This window comes from Sus scrofa, chromosome 13 (genome assembly GCF_000003025.6).
Source record: "Sus scrofa isolate TJ Tabasco breed Duroc chromosome 13, Sscrofa11.1, whole genome shotgun sequence".
NCBI lineage: Eukaryota > Metazoa > Chordata > Mammalia > Artiodactyla > Suidae > Sus > Sus scrofa.
Genome location: NC_010455.5, coordinates 68,220,443 through 68,236,193, shown reverse-complemented (window position 1 = coordinate 68,236,193; position 15,751 = coordinate 68,220,443). Strand labels below are relative to the sequence as shown.

At 42.3% G+C, this 15,751-nt stretch overlaps 1 protein-coding gene and 1 long non-coding RNA gene across 3 annotated transcripts in view; one reads left to right on the top strand and one right to left on the bottom strand.

Moving 5' to 3' along the window:
- The window catches only part of LOC106505676, a 37,657-nt gene extending 23,976 nt beyond the window's left edge, over nt 1-13,681 (top strand). Inside the window, exons 3-6 of one of the 2 annotated variants that reach the window (XR_002337654.1) lie at nt 4,231-4,321; nt 5,496-5,607; nt 6,400-6,544; nt 11,982-13,681. This is a non-coding gene — a long non-coding RNA (uncharacterized LOC106505676). Of the gene's footprint in view, nt 1-4,230; nt 4,322-5,495; nt 6,155-6,399; nt 6,545-11,981 lie in introns of both variants that reach the window. The other variant, XR_002337655.1, reaches the window with a different exon arrangement.
- The window catches only part of SYN2 (synapsin II), a 171,490-nt gene continuing 170,428 nt past the window's right edge, over nt 14,690-15,751 (bottom strand). The window contains 1 exon segment of the mRNA XM_021069343.1: nt 14,690-15,576. Coding sequence (XP_020925002.1) covers nt 15,441-15,576 — 136 coding nt within the window. The 3' untranslated portion in view covers nt 14,690-15,440.

Genomic DNA, 15,751 nt, shown 5'->3' with positions numbered 1-15,751 from the left:
AAGACCAAAAAGAAAAGAAAAGAAGTTGCAAGAAAGAGGGAAAAACCAGACCATGCTAACTGTTATGAACTGAATTGTGTCCCTTCAAATTCATGTGGTAAATTCCTAACCCCTAGTATCTCAGACTGTACTTACAGACAGGGCCTTACAAGAGTTAAAATGAAATGAGGTCGTTAGGGCGGGCCCTAATCCAATCCACTAGTGTCCTTAAAAGAAGAGATTAGGATTATAGGAGACACCAGGGATGTACATTTACAGAGAAAAGGCCATGTGAGGGTAGAGCAAGAAGGAAGTCTGACCAAGGAGACAGGCCTCAGGAGAAAACAAATCTGCTGACACCTTGATCTTGGACTTCTAGCCTCAGAACTGTGAGAAAGTAAATTTCTGTTTTAAACCACACAGTCTGTGGTCATTTGTTATGTTAGTCTTGTCAAACTCATATACTACCAATAACAGCTGCTGTAGCTATAGTAATATAGACAAAGCAGAATTACCAATATTTGGAATGAAAAAAGAAGCATAACTATGTGGTACTGCAGATGTTTTTCAAAAATCATGAAAAACTTTATGCCAATAAACTTGAAATTTTAACCAAAAGGAACACATTCCTAGTAAAACACATTCTACCAATAATGACACAAGACATAGAAAATGTGACTTGTCCTATGTCTACTAAAGAAGATGAATTGTAATTTAAAATCTTCTCTGGGGAATTCCCATTGTGGCTCAGTGGAATGAACCTGACTAGTATAAAAGGATGTGGGTTCGATCCCTGGCCTCACTCAGTGGGTTAAGGATCCAGTATTGCTGTGAGCTGTGGTGTAGATGACAGACACAGCTTTGATCTGGCATTGCTGCGGCTGTGGTGTAGGCCGGCAGCTGTAGCTTCAATTTGACCCCTAGCCTAGGAACTTCCATATGCCACAAGTGCAGCCCTAAAAAAACAGAACAAAACGAAACTTCCTCATGAAAAAAATTTCAGGCTCAGATGGCTTCATGAGTGAATTTTCAGCTATTTAAGGAAGAAGTAATATTATTATAATGTAAATCAACTATAATAGAAAAAAAACAAAAACATTATTCTAATGCAAATCTTTCACAGAGAAAATAAAAGGAGAGATCATTTTCTGACTCACTTTATGAGGTCAGTGCAGTTGTGACAAAAAAAAACTTGGCAAGGACACCATGAATTAAGAAAATTCAGATCAATCTCTGGAAATATAGAAAAAAAAAAAAAAAAAAGGCCCAAGCAAAATATTAGCAAATCAAATCCACTGAGATATAGAAACAATAATACATTTTGACTGAGTCTGCTTTATTCCAGGAATGCAAGGTTGATTGAAAATTTGACAGTCAAATAACGTAATTCACAGAACAGACTAAGGAAGAAAATTCATAGGATCATCTTAATAGATGGAGAAAAGCATTTGATAAAATTCAACATCTGGGAGTTCCCATTGTGGCTCAGCAGAAACAAATCTGACTAGCATCTGTGAAGATGCAGGTTCAATCCCTGGCCTTGCCCAGTGGGTTAAGAATCTGGTGTTGCTGTGAGCTGTGGTGTAGGTAACAGACATGGCTTGGATCTGGCATTTCTATGGCTGTTGTGTAGGCCAGCAGCTACAGCTCTGATTCATCTCCTAGCCTGGGAACCTCCACATGCTTTGGAGGCCTAAAAGCTGCCCTAAAAAGACAAATAAATAAATAAAATAAAACATCTACTCTTGGTTAAAAAGAAGGAAACTCAGCAAAGTAGGCATACAAGGGAACCTTGTTAATCAGATATAGAATATGATAAAAATTAGCTAACCAATCAAACAATAGGACTAGATATGGCAAATATATTTAATGGAGAAGTATTGAAAGCTTGGAGTTCCCGTCATGGCGCAGTGGTTAACGAATCCGACTAGGAACCATGAGGTTGTGGGTTCAATCCCTGCCCTTGCTCAGTGGGTTAAGGATCTGGCGTTACCGTGAGCTATGGTGTAGGTTGCATACAGGCTCAAATCCTGCGTTGCTGTGGCTCTGGCGTAGGCTGGCGGCTACAGCTCCGATTGGACCCCTAGCCTGGGAACCTCCATATGCCGTGGGAGTGGCCCAAGAAATGGCAAAAAAAAAAGAAAAAAAGAAAAAAAAAGAAATATTGAAAGCTCTCTACTTAAAATCAGGAACAAGACAAGAATGTCGGCTATCACATGTTAGCAAACACTATACTGAAAGTCCTAGCTATATAATAAGCCGAAAGAAAAAAGATATAATGATTGGAATAAAAGAAATGACTATCATCATCCACAGATGACCTGATTGCACATGTAGAATCCAAAATGATCTACAGAAAAACCATTACATTATTAGAAATTATGTCAACGTACAATACAAAAATATCAGTTGTATATTCATACAGTATAAATGAAAAATTAGACAACACAACATTTTAAATGATTATTTTAATATGTATTTATAAATGTAATCTAAATTTGTAAATATGACATACATTTAAAAATAAACGTGTTTACTTATAATATGAAAAAATCAAATATCCAGGAAGGAAAACTAACAAAACATGTGGAAGACTCTACACAGAAACATATAAAACATTACTTAGAGGGATTAAAGATCTAAATAAATAGAAGGATATACCACATCCATGGACTGGTGGGCTCAATGTTGTAAACATGTCAATTTTTCTGCAACTGATACAATTCTAATAAAAATTTCAGAAGGCTTGGTGGAAATTACAAGCGGAAGAATAGTAAAGATAATTCTGATGAAGACTAACATGGGAGGGAGGGCAAAGCTCCTTGAGAACAAAGCTTACTATAAAGCTACAGTAATTCAGACAATGTGGTATTTAAAAAAGGATAGACCAGGAGTTCCCGTCGTGGCGCAGTGGTTAATGAATCCGACTAGGAACCATGAGGTTGCAGGTTCGGTCCCTGCCCTTCCTCAGTGGGTTAACGATCCGGCGTTGCCGTGAGCTGTGGTGTAGGTTGCAGACGCGGCTCGGATCCTGTGTTGCTGTGGCTCTGGCGTAGGCCAGTGGCTACAGCTCCGATTCAACCCCTAGCCTGGGAACCTCCATATGCCTCGGGAACGGCCCAAGAAATAGCAACAACAACAACAAAAGACAAAAAAAAAAAAAAAAAAAAAAAAGATAGACCAATGAAACACAACAGAGTTCAGAAACAGACCTCCAGAGATTTACGATAAAATATCTAAGAATAAACCCATTTAAGGAGGTAAAAGGATGCAAGTTAAAATAGGGTGGTCAGAGAAGGCCTAGCTTTAGAGAGACAGTGTACACTACACAGTGGAAAGTCTTATATCACAGAGATGTCAATTCTCCCAGCAAATAAATATGAAAATTCAATGCCTTCCCAATCATGACATCAAAAAGCTTTTTAATGGAACTTGATAATTTGGTCCTAAGTTTCACATTGAACGGGAAAAAAATGCAAGAGACAATAATTGAGATGACTTGAATAGGAAGAAAAGGCTATGATTTTCCTAATGCCATCAAAACACATTGTAAAGTTATAGTTATTAAAATGGTGTGACACTGGTATACAAATAAAAAAATAAGAGTTCTCTTATGGTGCAGTGGGTTAAGAATCCAGCAATGTCACTGAATGGCTTGGTTCTGCTGTGGTGTGGGTTCAATCCCTGGCTCAGGAACTTCTATATGCTGTGGTTGCAGCAAACAAGCAAACAAACAAAAAAACCCAGTAAACAGAAATCTGGTATGCTAAATAAGGGGGGGGGAACACCTAATTTCCAGCTTCTTAGTTAAGCTCTCTAAATATTTGTAGTTTTCTACAATCCCCCAAAGAGATAATTTTATGCCTCTTTTCCAGCTGTTATGCCTCTAATTGATTTCTCTGATTTAACAGCAGTGACTAACACCTCAAATAGCAGGTTAAGTAGTAATGCTGATTGTGGTCACCCTTGTCTTCACTCTGACTTTATTTGGAGTATGTTTGGTGTTTGGCATTATGTAAGATGCTAGCCTCGGGGGTGGGATATCTCTGTTCTATCTCTCCATCTCTGTCTCTATCTTCATCTGTTTGCACTTCGCAAGCCTCATGCACTGCTCCATGCCAGGTTTGTGATAGGTGAGTTTGGGATAGATGCCCTCTGAAATGCTTTTCAATTCTAAGATTCAATTCTTCTATATGTACATGTAAATTAGATCTTAAATTTTTTTTTTAAGTGGATGTTTCTCTCTGAAAGATCTTACAGTTCTCAAAGAGCAAGCAAATGTCCTCTTTCCAAGCCTCACATTTAGACTGACTGCTGGCAGATAGAAAACTTCTTGAAGGAGGTGAGTTTGTTTGTCTGTTTATTTATTTGCTTATTTTTTAGTTTTAGGGCCACACCTGAGGCATATGGAAGTCCCCAGGCTAGAGGTCAAATTGGAGCTGTAGTCGCTGGTCTATGCCACAGCCACAGCAATGCAGGATCTGAGCCATGTCTGCAACCTACACCCCAGCTCACGTAATGCTGGATCCCCGACCCACCGAGTGAAGCCAGGAATCAAACCTGCACCCTCATGGATACTAGTAGGATTCATTTCCGCTGCGCCAGAATAAGAACTCCCAAGGAGGTGAGTTTAGAATAAAGTGGAAGTAGCAAAAGTGCAGGAAACTGAAAACAAATCTGACTGTTACCAACCAGAGCCGCCTGTTTTCAGGATCACCATCCAGTGTCACTTCATCTCACTAAAGGCAGTTGATGCTATGTACTGTTGGGACAGAAATCGCCCACATGGTTTATCTCCAGCAATAGGAATTGCAGCCAGTCCCCACGTGACTCCTGTTCATACAATGACACCCTGAAACGACCTATGCCAGCATTGCGCTGCTTCCATTAAATAACCAACCTGTATTGGGAACAATGCTGCCACTGTCAGCATAGTTCAGAAGCAGCAAAATGGAGCTCCCATTGTCACTCAGCGGAAACGAACCCGAATAGTACCTATGAGGACATGGGTTTGATCTCTGGCCTCACTCAGTGGGTTAAAGATCCTGTGTTGCTGTGCACTGTGGTGTAGGTTGCAGACTTGGCTCGGATCTCTTGTTGCTGTGGTGGTGGTGTAGGCTAGTGGCTACAGCTCTGATTACACCCCTAGCCTGGGAACTTCCATATGCCGTGGGTGCAGCCCTAAAAAGAAAAGAAAAGAAGAAGTAAAGTGATTGATTGCTAGGTTTTGTGTTGTGTTTGTTGCCTGAGTTCCATGTTCTGAGAGTTCACCAAGTGTTTTCTCAGAAACACTGCTCTCTGATATACCCGCTCCCCGCTGGCACCCTGCTGGCATTTTATTTGTGGGCTGACACACATCTACCAAAATCCAACTTTGGTTGGTTTGTTTTTTCCCAGTTTGGGTTCCAGAGTCACACCCATCCTCACAGTAGAGTGTGGAATCCTATGCTAACTTTAATATGTATTTTTAAATGAATCACTTCTTTTGTATAGAGTTGTATCCTTCTCTCTCACAGGCCTCGGCTTTGAAGGTTTGTTGTAAGACCGTAACACCTAACTCAGGGGTGGAAGTGGGTGCTCTGCCTTAGCCTTCCCATGGTTACACCAAGAGGATCTGGACGACCACTGGTAGGAAGTCAAGCTTCCCATTTCTGCTTACCCATGACTACTTGTCACACAGTACTTTTCCTTGGTTCATTTGGACTTGGAACCTGGCATGAGGAATCCCTCTTTCCCACAATGCCACCTCTAAATGTTTATCAGTTTTTAGACACTCCCTTTTCTAGGAAGGAAAAACACATGTATTCTGTGATCCTGGAAGATCTCATCTATTGAAGTCTTGGACTTCATAACAGAAGAGAGAGAGCCAAGAGGGCATTACTGACAAGGCAGCAATATGAAACACATTTTTAATATTCTCTACTCTTAGGCTTTGCGATCTTTCATTAGACTGATCCTGTCACTTAGAGTGAATGTTTTAATTAAAATGATATTTCCAAGAGCCAGCAGCCCTGAGGCTTAAAGCAATGATAACAAATAAAGATACACAAAAGAGCCCAATCCCATTTTCCAAGGTAGCTCCGTGGAGCTCCTGCCTGCCTTCCCTGGGCTCGACTTCCCTATCTTCCCCGGCGCACTGACTGTTCATTAAAGACTCCTGACCTGTGAATCCCAGGTAGGTCTTGATTTGAGCAGCTTCTACTTCTTCATTTTGATAATAAGTACAATATACTCTTACTCAGCCTACTAGGAAGTTACAACTCTAGAAATAAGTACCATGTCCAGCTCAAAAGGGCATTCTGAAATCCTTTTATCTGTAATTCTTTGATCCCACCCTACATGGGACTTCCTGAAAGTTTAGGGCCCCAGGTCCTCATTTCATATGTTTCCTGTAGTCTGACCTGAGTCTCTCTGCTGTAGCTCCTGAGAGGCCAATGTTTCTACTTCGTGGCTTTAACCAGTGTGCTCTGGCTGCCATCTGCACAGACCCGAGAGTCTTTTCTTCCACAGAGGTTTCACCTTCAACTGCCTACAGCATTTGGTCTCTTCTGGAGGAATTTAAGAGGTATCTCTTATTTTTATAATAATAATATTATTACAGGGAATTCCCCTCACGGTGCAGTGGAAATGAATCTGACTAGGAACCATGAGGTTACGGGTTTGATCCCTGGCCTCGCTCAGTGGGTTAAGGATCTGGTGTTGCCGTGAGCTGTGGTGTGGGTCACAGACGTGGCTCAGACCTGGCATTGCTGGGACTCTGGTGTAGGTTGGAGGCTACAGCTCCAATTAGACCCCTAGCCTGGGAACCTCCATATGCCATGGATGTGGCCCTGAAAAGACAAAAAGACAAAATAATAATAATAGTAATAATAATATTACACTATAGTCACTTATTCAATGTAGAAGAAAAAGAGTATTATTATACATGAAAGCCTTTGGAAATCAGCAACAGCAAGGCTCTGAAGATCTGAACAGTAAGAAATGACTCTTAGAATCCTTTTTCTAACCCACCACTTAGTTGGATCCCCATGTACTTTATTAGTCAACCATTTGTAACAATCTGTTCAACATCTACCTTCCCCGTTAAACTCTAAGCTCTATGATGGCAGAGCTTTTATCTGTCTTATTCATTACTGTATTCCCAGGACCTAGCGGAATACTAGGAACACAGTGGATGATCAGTATATGTTTGTTGATCAATGGACCTAGGTTAGACTAATTGCTTAATAGCTTAGGGCTTTTGTCTTTTCATCTATAAAATCAGGAGATAAATTAAATCATCCTCAAAGTCCTTACCAGATGGAACTAATTTATATCATGATCTGTGAAATGCACCGATGTTTGCTGCTTACTGTGAAATGTGTTAAAAACATAAGACAGATTGTTGCATGCACAGGGGATGGATAGATATGGATGGATAAAGCAAGCATAATACAATGTTAATTGTAGAATACAGGCAGTGAGTATAAGGATGTTCACTGCTCAGTGACTTCAATTTTCTTTGTGTTTCATAATAAGGTTTTTATAATAAGGTTTTTCATAATAAAATGCTGGGGAAAATGTGGGGTTCAGAATAGCCTAAAACATAAATGTCGGTAGGGGAAAAAAAAGCTCAAGAAAATGATTCAATATAAAAATCATCAAAAAGCGCTCAAGATTATAAATAGGACAAAGAGACAAAATAGATGTACTCATTTTAATAAAATTGTGTGAACTTGCAAAAAAATCTAAACAAGTAGTAGAGGCAATCAATAAGTGTATGGTAAGAGTTTAGAGGAAAGAGAATGATCGTGGGATACTACTGAGACAGGCAAAAAAGTGCTTCATGGAGTAGATGAGATTTCAGCTGGGCCTTGAAGGATATACATAATTTGAATGGGTAATGAGTTTAAGAAAAGGAATTTTTAAGGGGTTGAGGACAGCCAAAAATGATAAAGTGAGCATATGTGTAAAGCAAGAAAACACACAAGGGCAATGAGTTTCACATCCATTTTAAATATGGAAAGATAAGATTGAACAGCAACGAGGATGACAAAATTTATTAGGATCTTCCTTATATGTGTGAGGTACTTGCACACAGCACTTTACATGCATCTAACCATTTACTTCTTGTAACAAATATATGAAGTATTTCAACTACAATTGTTGCTTGTAAGGAAACTGAGGTTTAGAGAAATTTAGTCATTTGCCCAAGGTCTACAGCTAATAAGCAGTAGAACCAGGTTTGTCTGAGCCCAACGCCCAAACACCTAACCACTAGACATACCACTTCCTTGGTAAAGTGAGGCTTGTACCTCCTGTACCAAGGAGTTTGGTATACGGAATTTGAATGTTAGTCTCTAAGCCTGGAGAGTAGAGCTCAAATTTTGATGGGATTTTGATGATTAGAGATGTTGATGATTTTGATGATTAGAAAAATTTTTAAAGTGTACCTTACAGAAATAGGCAAGGGATTGAAGCTAGGAAGCCCAACTAGGGAGCTATTACAATATGGTGTGAATAAAAGCCCTAATCTAGAATACTAGCAATGGGACCAGAATAAAGGAACAATCTTTCAGAAGAAATAATCTACTGACCTCTTCCTAATATTATATTGAAATATATGGAGAAATGCACTGTTTGGCATTAAATATTCAAAGTAAAAGCATCTTGAAATCCCAAGCATCATGTTGTATTAGGCCAGTGAAACCCCAAAGACAAATGAGCAGCCCAAATATCATTCCCGTTCACTTGCCAACCCACTCGGGCCTCAGGGATGGTGTGAGGGTCTTCAAAGTGTTGATGGTCAGCTTGTCTGAGCTGCCCATGGGGCTCCTTTGGACCCGGTCCTACAGTCCTCTGTCTACTGGTGAGCTCCAAAAGGGATCCAAGAAGTCCAAACCTGATTGTCCCATCAGTAATCTGATAGAGCTAATCTCCCTTCCCTAAGAACCGGATCTAGAGCCACTAGGGCTTGTTAGGCTGTCACTTAACCTGATCCACAGGGATGCTTGTGGCTTTCTGCTGTAAGCTGCCTAGAAAGTTAGCTGAAGGGTGGAAATTCTTATCAAAAGAGATGTATGTAGATATGGAGGTGGATGAAAACTCCCAGAGAGGTGGTGTTCCCTGGGGAGCATTCATTTACATTTGGGGTGGGGTCCAGAAATAGCTCTCTGGTGTTCCTCCCTCCCTTCTCTCTCTCTTGTTATTTCCCTGATAAAGGTGACATGCTGAGGCGAACCCACCATGAAACAAGGGAAGAAAAGATTCCTGAAAAATAGACCAGTGGGCAAGCACAAATGTGTGTGTGTGTGGATAACTATATCAATATCCAAGATGGAAAAGTCAGTTCTCAGACAGCGAGAGGGTTTTGAAAAAGAGGAGGGTGTGTCAGAGGGGATGAATAATTGCATGAGTTTCCCACATGTTTACCATCACAGGCTTTGAAGTCCAAAGAGATTTGTAGGAAGAAGAACACCATTCAGGTGTAAGCCCAAAGCTTAGACACTCAGAAGTTGTCTATAATGAGGAACAGGCTCATGGGGCTACTGTGAGAATCTAACACATTGAAAGATGAATTAGTGCTTTATAAACTGTGTAGTGCCTTTAAATTGCAAGGTGCTGTACAAACTGTAAAATACTACACAAATAAAAGGGATGATGATTATGATTATTTGAGGAGGAAAACATTATTCTGAATGTAGTCTGTGATTTGAGAATTAGAAATAAGATTATTTTTATTTATTTATTTAGTCTTTTTGCCTTTTCTAGGGCCGCTTCCGTGGCATATGGAGGTTCCCAGGCTGTAGGTTCGGAGCTGTAGCCACCAGCCTACACCAGAGCCACAGCAACGCGGGATATGAGCCGCATCTGCAACCTACACCACAGCTCATGGCAACGCCAGATCCTTAACCCAATGAGCGAGACCAGGGACCGAACCTGCAGCCTCATGGTTCCTAGTCGGATTCGTTAACCGTTAACCGCTGCGCCACAACGGGAACTCCAAGATTATTTTTAAACAAACAGCAGAATTTGGATGTTGCAATGTATCTTTTCTCTCAAAATCAATAATCTTGATGGGGCTTGACGTTTATTTTAAAGTATTCAAAACATAGGAGACTCCTTTTCTGGAAGTAATTTCCTTCAGAACCAGTGTATAAGCCACACAAAGTTATCTCAATTTATAGTCACATTGTGTTTCAAATCTTACGTGTTATCTAGGTTAATCATTAGAGCTGACTCCAAAAGAAATTTAAGTTTTTTTAAATCTAAATTTACTCTCTAAAGCAATGATTCTTAATCTTTTTGTGTGTGTGTTGAGGACCTGCCAAAATGCACAATGCACAGAAGAATAGTTTGCATGGCAATTTCTAGATTCCCAAGGTAAAGAATTCTTGATTCTCCAAGAGTTATAGACAATCAAATTTCAGGGCTACAGATCTGAGGGCAATTATTTTCTGAGCTTAGTAAGCAGCAGGCTAGTTGGAAGAAAAGCTTAGCCTCCCAAATGAATTGGTTGAAGGAAACCACACCACTGTAGGAATGATCATATGGTATGAGTGTTTAAAAATCAGTTCATTAACATCATATGGGGTTTGTGTTGTCATTTCTATAGCTGCAGTGGTTTTGGGGGTGAGTGTGTGTGTTCACTGCTGGTGGGTTTGTTAGGCAGCAGCATTTGCTTCACCAGGTGTCTACCCTCAACTCAGTTTAACCAACTCAACCTGAAAGAGCCTCAGCTTAGGAAAAGGCATCAGAAGGGGTGAAATTGCCCATGAGGCCCCCTGGTTACAGGAGCTGAAGAAAGGCATGATTGGCATTCATGTGGCTACTCTTGGGGGCATCCTGGCCAAGGGTGGTTGGAGCTTACACTGGTGTTGTCTTTATCAGACAGGGGGATATCTTGCGATCTTGTCCCATGCCAACCACTGCTAGAAACAGACTTTAAATGAATTAGCTCCTTGAACTCTAAACCTCCTCAGAAAGACAGTGTTGTTCTCATGGATGAGAAAACCGAGATACAGAAAAGCAAAGCAACTAATGATCAAAGACAATTAGCTAATAATTAGCCAAGCAAGGAAGTGTACTCAGGTTTGATTTTAGAATCCAGGCACCTTCTGCTGCCCAAGACTCTCTCTTGCACTTCTTCCCTGCCTCTGGGAGATGCTCTGTGAGTCCCAAAGCCATTCATTTATCTCATCGAGGATAGTGACCTGACACTTGGGACACAGCCTCATTTGCTTCTATTACTAACTTCCGTCCTGACCTCAAGCTCCTAAAGTTACCTGGATCTGTTTTCTCATCCATAAAAGGAGAGAAGAGAACTAGGTGAAACTTCCAGTTGAAAAATTCAGTGACTGAATTCTGTGTGCTCAGCTCATTGCCAGCAGCCGGCAGGCTTCCCGGTCCTGTGGGCTGCTCACAGCTCCCCACCAGGGTGCTGTCTCCTGAACACCCAGCTAGAAGGGTGCTCTACCCCAACCACATGTACGGTTGGTGTCCATTTTACACTTGCTCAGCTCATCTTTTCCATTTTCCTTCCACATGTTATCCAAATTCCTCAAATGTTTTTGCTTATTTCTTTAACTCCTACAGAGTATTCCAATGTATGAATACACCAATTTATGTTTTAATTCCTCCATGAGAGATGGTTGTTTCTGTCTTTCACCAACAGTGCTGAAACCATTATTCATTTACTTGCCTCCTTGAGTACATGTGCAAGAGATTCTCTAGAACGAATGTCTAGAAATGGAATTGCTGAGTCATAGGGTTTGTGTAGTAGATATTGCCAAATTGTTCCCCGAAGTGCCCGTACCAACATATGTTCCCACTTGCAACGTAAGCGTTCTGTCTCTCATATCCCCATCAATATCTAATCAAGCTTAATATTTTTCCAAAGTAACATTTTGGCTGCATTTGCCTTATAGCACTTGCCACATTCTTTTTTTACATTTGTTTATATGCTACCTCCCCACTGGATCGTAAACTTTGTTTTTTGTTTGTTTTGTTTGTCTGTGTTTTAGGGCCGTACCAGCAGCACATCAAGGATCCCAGCCTAGGGGTCTAAAAGGAGCTACAGCTGCCGGCCTACTCCACAGCCACAGCAGCGCAGGATCCAAGCCGAGTCTGCGACGTACACCACATCTCACGGCAACTAAAGATCCTTAATCCACATAGCGAGGCCAGGGATCGAACTCTCGACCTCATGGTTCCTAGTCAGATTCGTTTCCACTTCACCACAATGGGAACTCCAAGGATCCTAAACTTCGTGAAGGCAGAATGCTCGCTTAACTCATTTCTGTATTCGTCCCACAAATTTTATTGAGCTTTGTAAGTGCACAAAAAGGAGTTGTTAACAAATAAATGATGAGCAGAGTGAATTCACCTAGACCTAAGGAGATGGGGCTTCCATGAGGGCAGGGATGAGGTGCTCTATCTCCATTAATCTGAGGTGAGGATGTGGGCAGGGAATCCCCATCAGCTGCAGAGATGGCTGCAAAGTGGTGAGAATGGGCTGACAGACCAAACGTTGCAAGTTCTGTAGAGGACTGTCACCAACCTTTGGAGATTCCAGCTTTAGATAATTTTTTCTCATGATATTCATCAAATATTCATTATTGGGAGTAGAAAATTTCCCAGTCTCTGGGGCCATCTTTTTATGTACTAAGAGCCCTGTTTCTGAATGGAACTCTCTCACCTCTGGCCCCACCCTATTATTAAGGGTTGGCTAGAATCCATGTGTCCTTTGGACTAGGAAGCTGCATAACCGATGGTAAATGCCTCCCCCTTTTGTCACCCCAGCAGTTCCAGGCTGAGTCATTTTCTAAATAAGCCACTTGTGGTTTTTGGTCTGACATCACATGTGGAAGACTGAGTAATTTTTTAAGAACCAGAATTAAAGTCGATCAGAATAAGATACATTGTGTACGTTACTCATGGTTCTAGGACAAGGGGTCAACGCTGGTAACAAGTACCCTAAGCTTCTCCTACCCCTCCTTTCCCTGGGGCTGAGGGACAGGGAGAAGGCCAAGGAAGGAGGTGGGGATGGATATGAAGAATTTTTGTGTGCATCTCTAATTTTGTTAATACATTATGTACAGTAAAATTATATCTTGTTGCCACTTCCAGATTAAATAAAAGTAATATAGCAAAGTAGGTAAGGCCTGGGGGCTCTGCTGCTTGGGTTCAAATCCCAGCTTCACCACATACCAGTTGGGCAAGTTACTGATTCTTGATTCGCCTGCATTTCCTCATTTATAAAATAATAGTATCTATGATGTAGGGTTGTTGTCAGGAATAAATGAATTGATATATGTTGAGTGCTTAGAATTGTCTGGAACTTAGTAAGCACTATGGAAATATGACTAAATATTTCTGTGAGTCCACCACAACGTTTATGCTCATATTAAATGTTCAATAAATGGTTCTTGATGAAATGAATGTGTTCTATTAAAACATATTTGGAACTGGGGAGAGAGGTGACTACAAGTGGTAGACTCTTGGCTGGAAAGAGAAGACCCATAAAAATCAATTCCCTTGAGCACAGGTATTCAGTTTGCCTGCCTGCCTTTTGTTTGTTGCTAGTTTGTTTCTTAGTTATGTGCATTGTGGCAGGAGGAGGGCTGCCTCCCTGCACCGCCCCCCTACCCCTGTGTCAGTGGGAGGTTCTATTTCTTTTTTTTCTTTTTTCTCTTTTTAGGGCTGCACCCATGGCATATGGAAGTTCCCAGGCTAGGGGTCAAATCGGAGCTGTAGCTACTGGCCTACACCACAGCCACAGCAACATCAGATCCGAGCCATGTCTGAGACCTACACCACAGTTCACAGCAACGCTGAATCCTTAACCCACTGAACAAAGCGAGAGATCGAACCTACGTCCTAATGGATGCTAGTCAGATTTGTTTCTGCTGAGCCACTGCGGGAACTCCTCTACTTCATATTTTTTTAAAGTGTAAGATGAAGGTGCAGTTCTAGGTCCTTGAATCCTGGAAGCATAGGCTGAGTTAGAATGGAGACCCTGACACCAGAGAAATTCACTCTCTGACCTCTTAGCACCTAATGCTTATGCGGAGTTAGCAAGACAGTGGCATTAGTGTGGGTGTCACTTTCTCAGGTTGTTAGTAGGATAGGTGTCATGTGTAGGAAATTACTTAAAAGGTTAGTATCAGTGCAGATGCAGTATGGGTCATCACAGCATTTGCGGTTTGGGAGATCACACTTCTGAGTACCAGTGTGTCATGAAGGAGCCCGAGTGACATCCCTTGGAGCCCACCTCAATCTTCAGGATGCCTGGAGCTTGGGGAACTCCATTCATCAGAGCAGGTTAGCCCTGCCTCATTGGCACTACTGTGTGGGTTTTAGCTGAGAAGACTGATGAACCAGACAAGGAGTCAGTTGCTCTGGAAGCAAGGGTGCTATGCTTATTAGGCTCCAAATTCAGTAAAACTGGTAGGACTTCTGAGTTACTGAAGCTGTCCTGAGGAAACAGTCACAGGGGAGGTGTCAGGAAGCACAGCAGAGGGGGCATCTAAAGGAGAGCCACAGCCTCAACCACTCGCAAAGGCAGTCACACTCACAGACACATTCACACACACACTGACACAAACAGCTTTACCCTCCTAGGCCCCCCGACTCCCGCCCCAGACCCCGGAGGGCACACACACATGCACACCTTATACACTCTGTCTAAAAGGTGGCCTAGGGGAGACCTCATGGCTGAATCAAATGCTGATTAATGCTGCTGCTTTTATTGTACCAAAAGTCTTCACATTTATTTGGAGAGGAACACAAAACTTGGCATACTGGCATGCATTCTCTACAGCGCGGCTTGGGGAGGAGCTGGCACAGAAGCAGTGCGCTCCGGTGGGGGAGGGGAGCTGCAGGTCCTTGATCTCTCCTGGAGCAGCAGACTACAGATGCTTCACCACCACAGCCTCGGAGGAATCGCCTATGCCAGGCAGTTATGTTTTAAACAGCTAAACAGGTGTGACAAGGGATCCAGGTGTGGGTATGTCCCTAACGCTTAGAGCCAGGAGTATGTGGGAGTTAATATATTCTCTGCAAGCAGGCATCTCTGACTACAGGGGGCATGCTTAGCACTGCATCTGAGCTGCATTAAGCCACCAAGTGTCCCTCAGTGAAGGGGATCCTGGTTTCACAAGGAAGAATAAGACAGGATGGCACTGTCACAATAAGGCCACTAAAATCACAGCAAACGATGACCTCAGGGGAAGCTCTCCTACGAAAGGAAAGCAGCTCCATCCTCTCTGATGTCAGGTGCTCCTTGCTGGCTAGGCACCCGCCCTGACACCGTCACCTGGTCCTTTCTGAGCTGCACCACATAACTGAGCACAACGGAGCAGAGGAAGGGCCACACACGTCAAGGTCACGGGGACATCACCACCACACGTGGCTAACTGTTGTTGGCAAATGTCTCAGATGCCTTTCCCGGTTGAGCCGGGTGTCCCTGTGTGTCTGGAGAGCTAATCTGAAAAGAGGCTGGCAAAGGATTTCCTCAAGCTCCGGATGGTCTCTGCTTTGGCTTCATCCTCAGTGGCTGAAGACCGGAAGAAGGAGGACTCAGAGAAGCTGAAGGCATTTGTCAGGGACTGCGACTTGCTTGAAGATAAAAACCAGAGAGAACATGAGAGGGTGGTGCTTCCCAGTGAGGCGGGGAAGGATGGTGACATGAGGGTACACACCAGAACCCCCACTCCCACCCCAGGGAGACCAGGGTCACAGAGGGAAAGTCAGCATGGGGTGAGCTACCAGGCCTCTGGGGGCTCCTATTGTC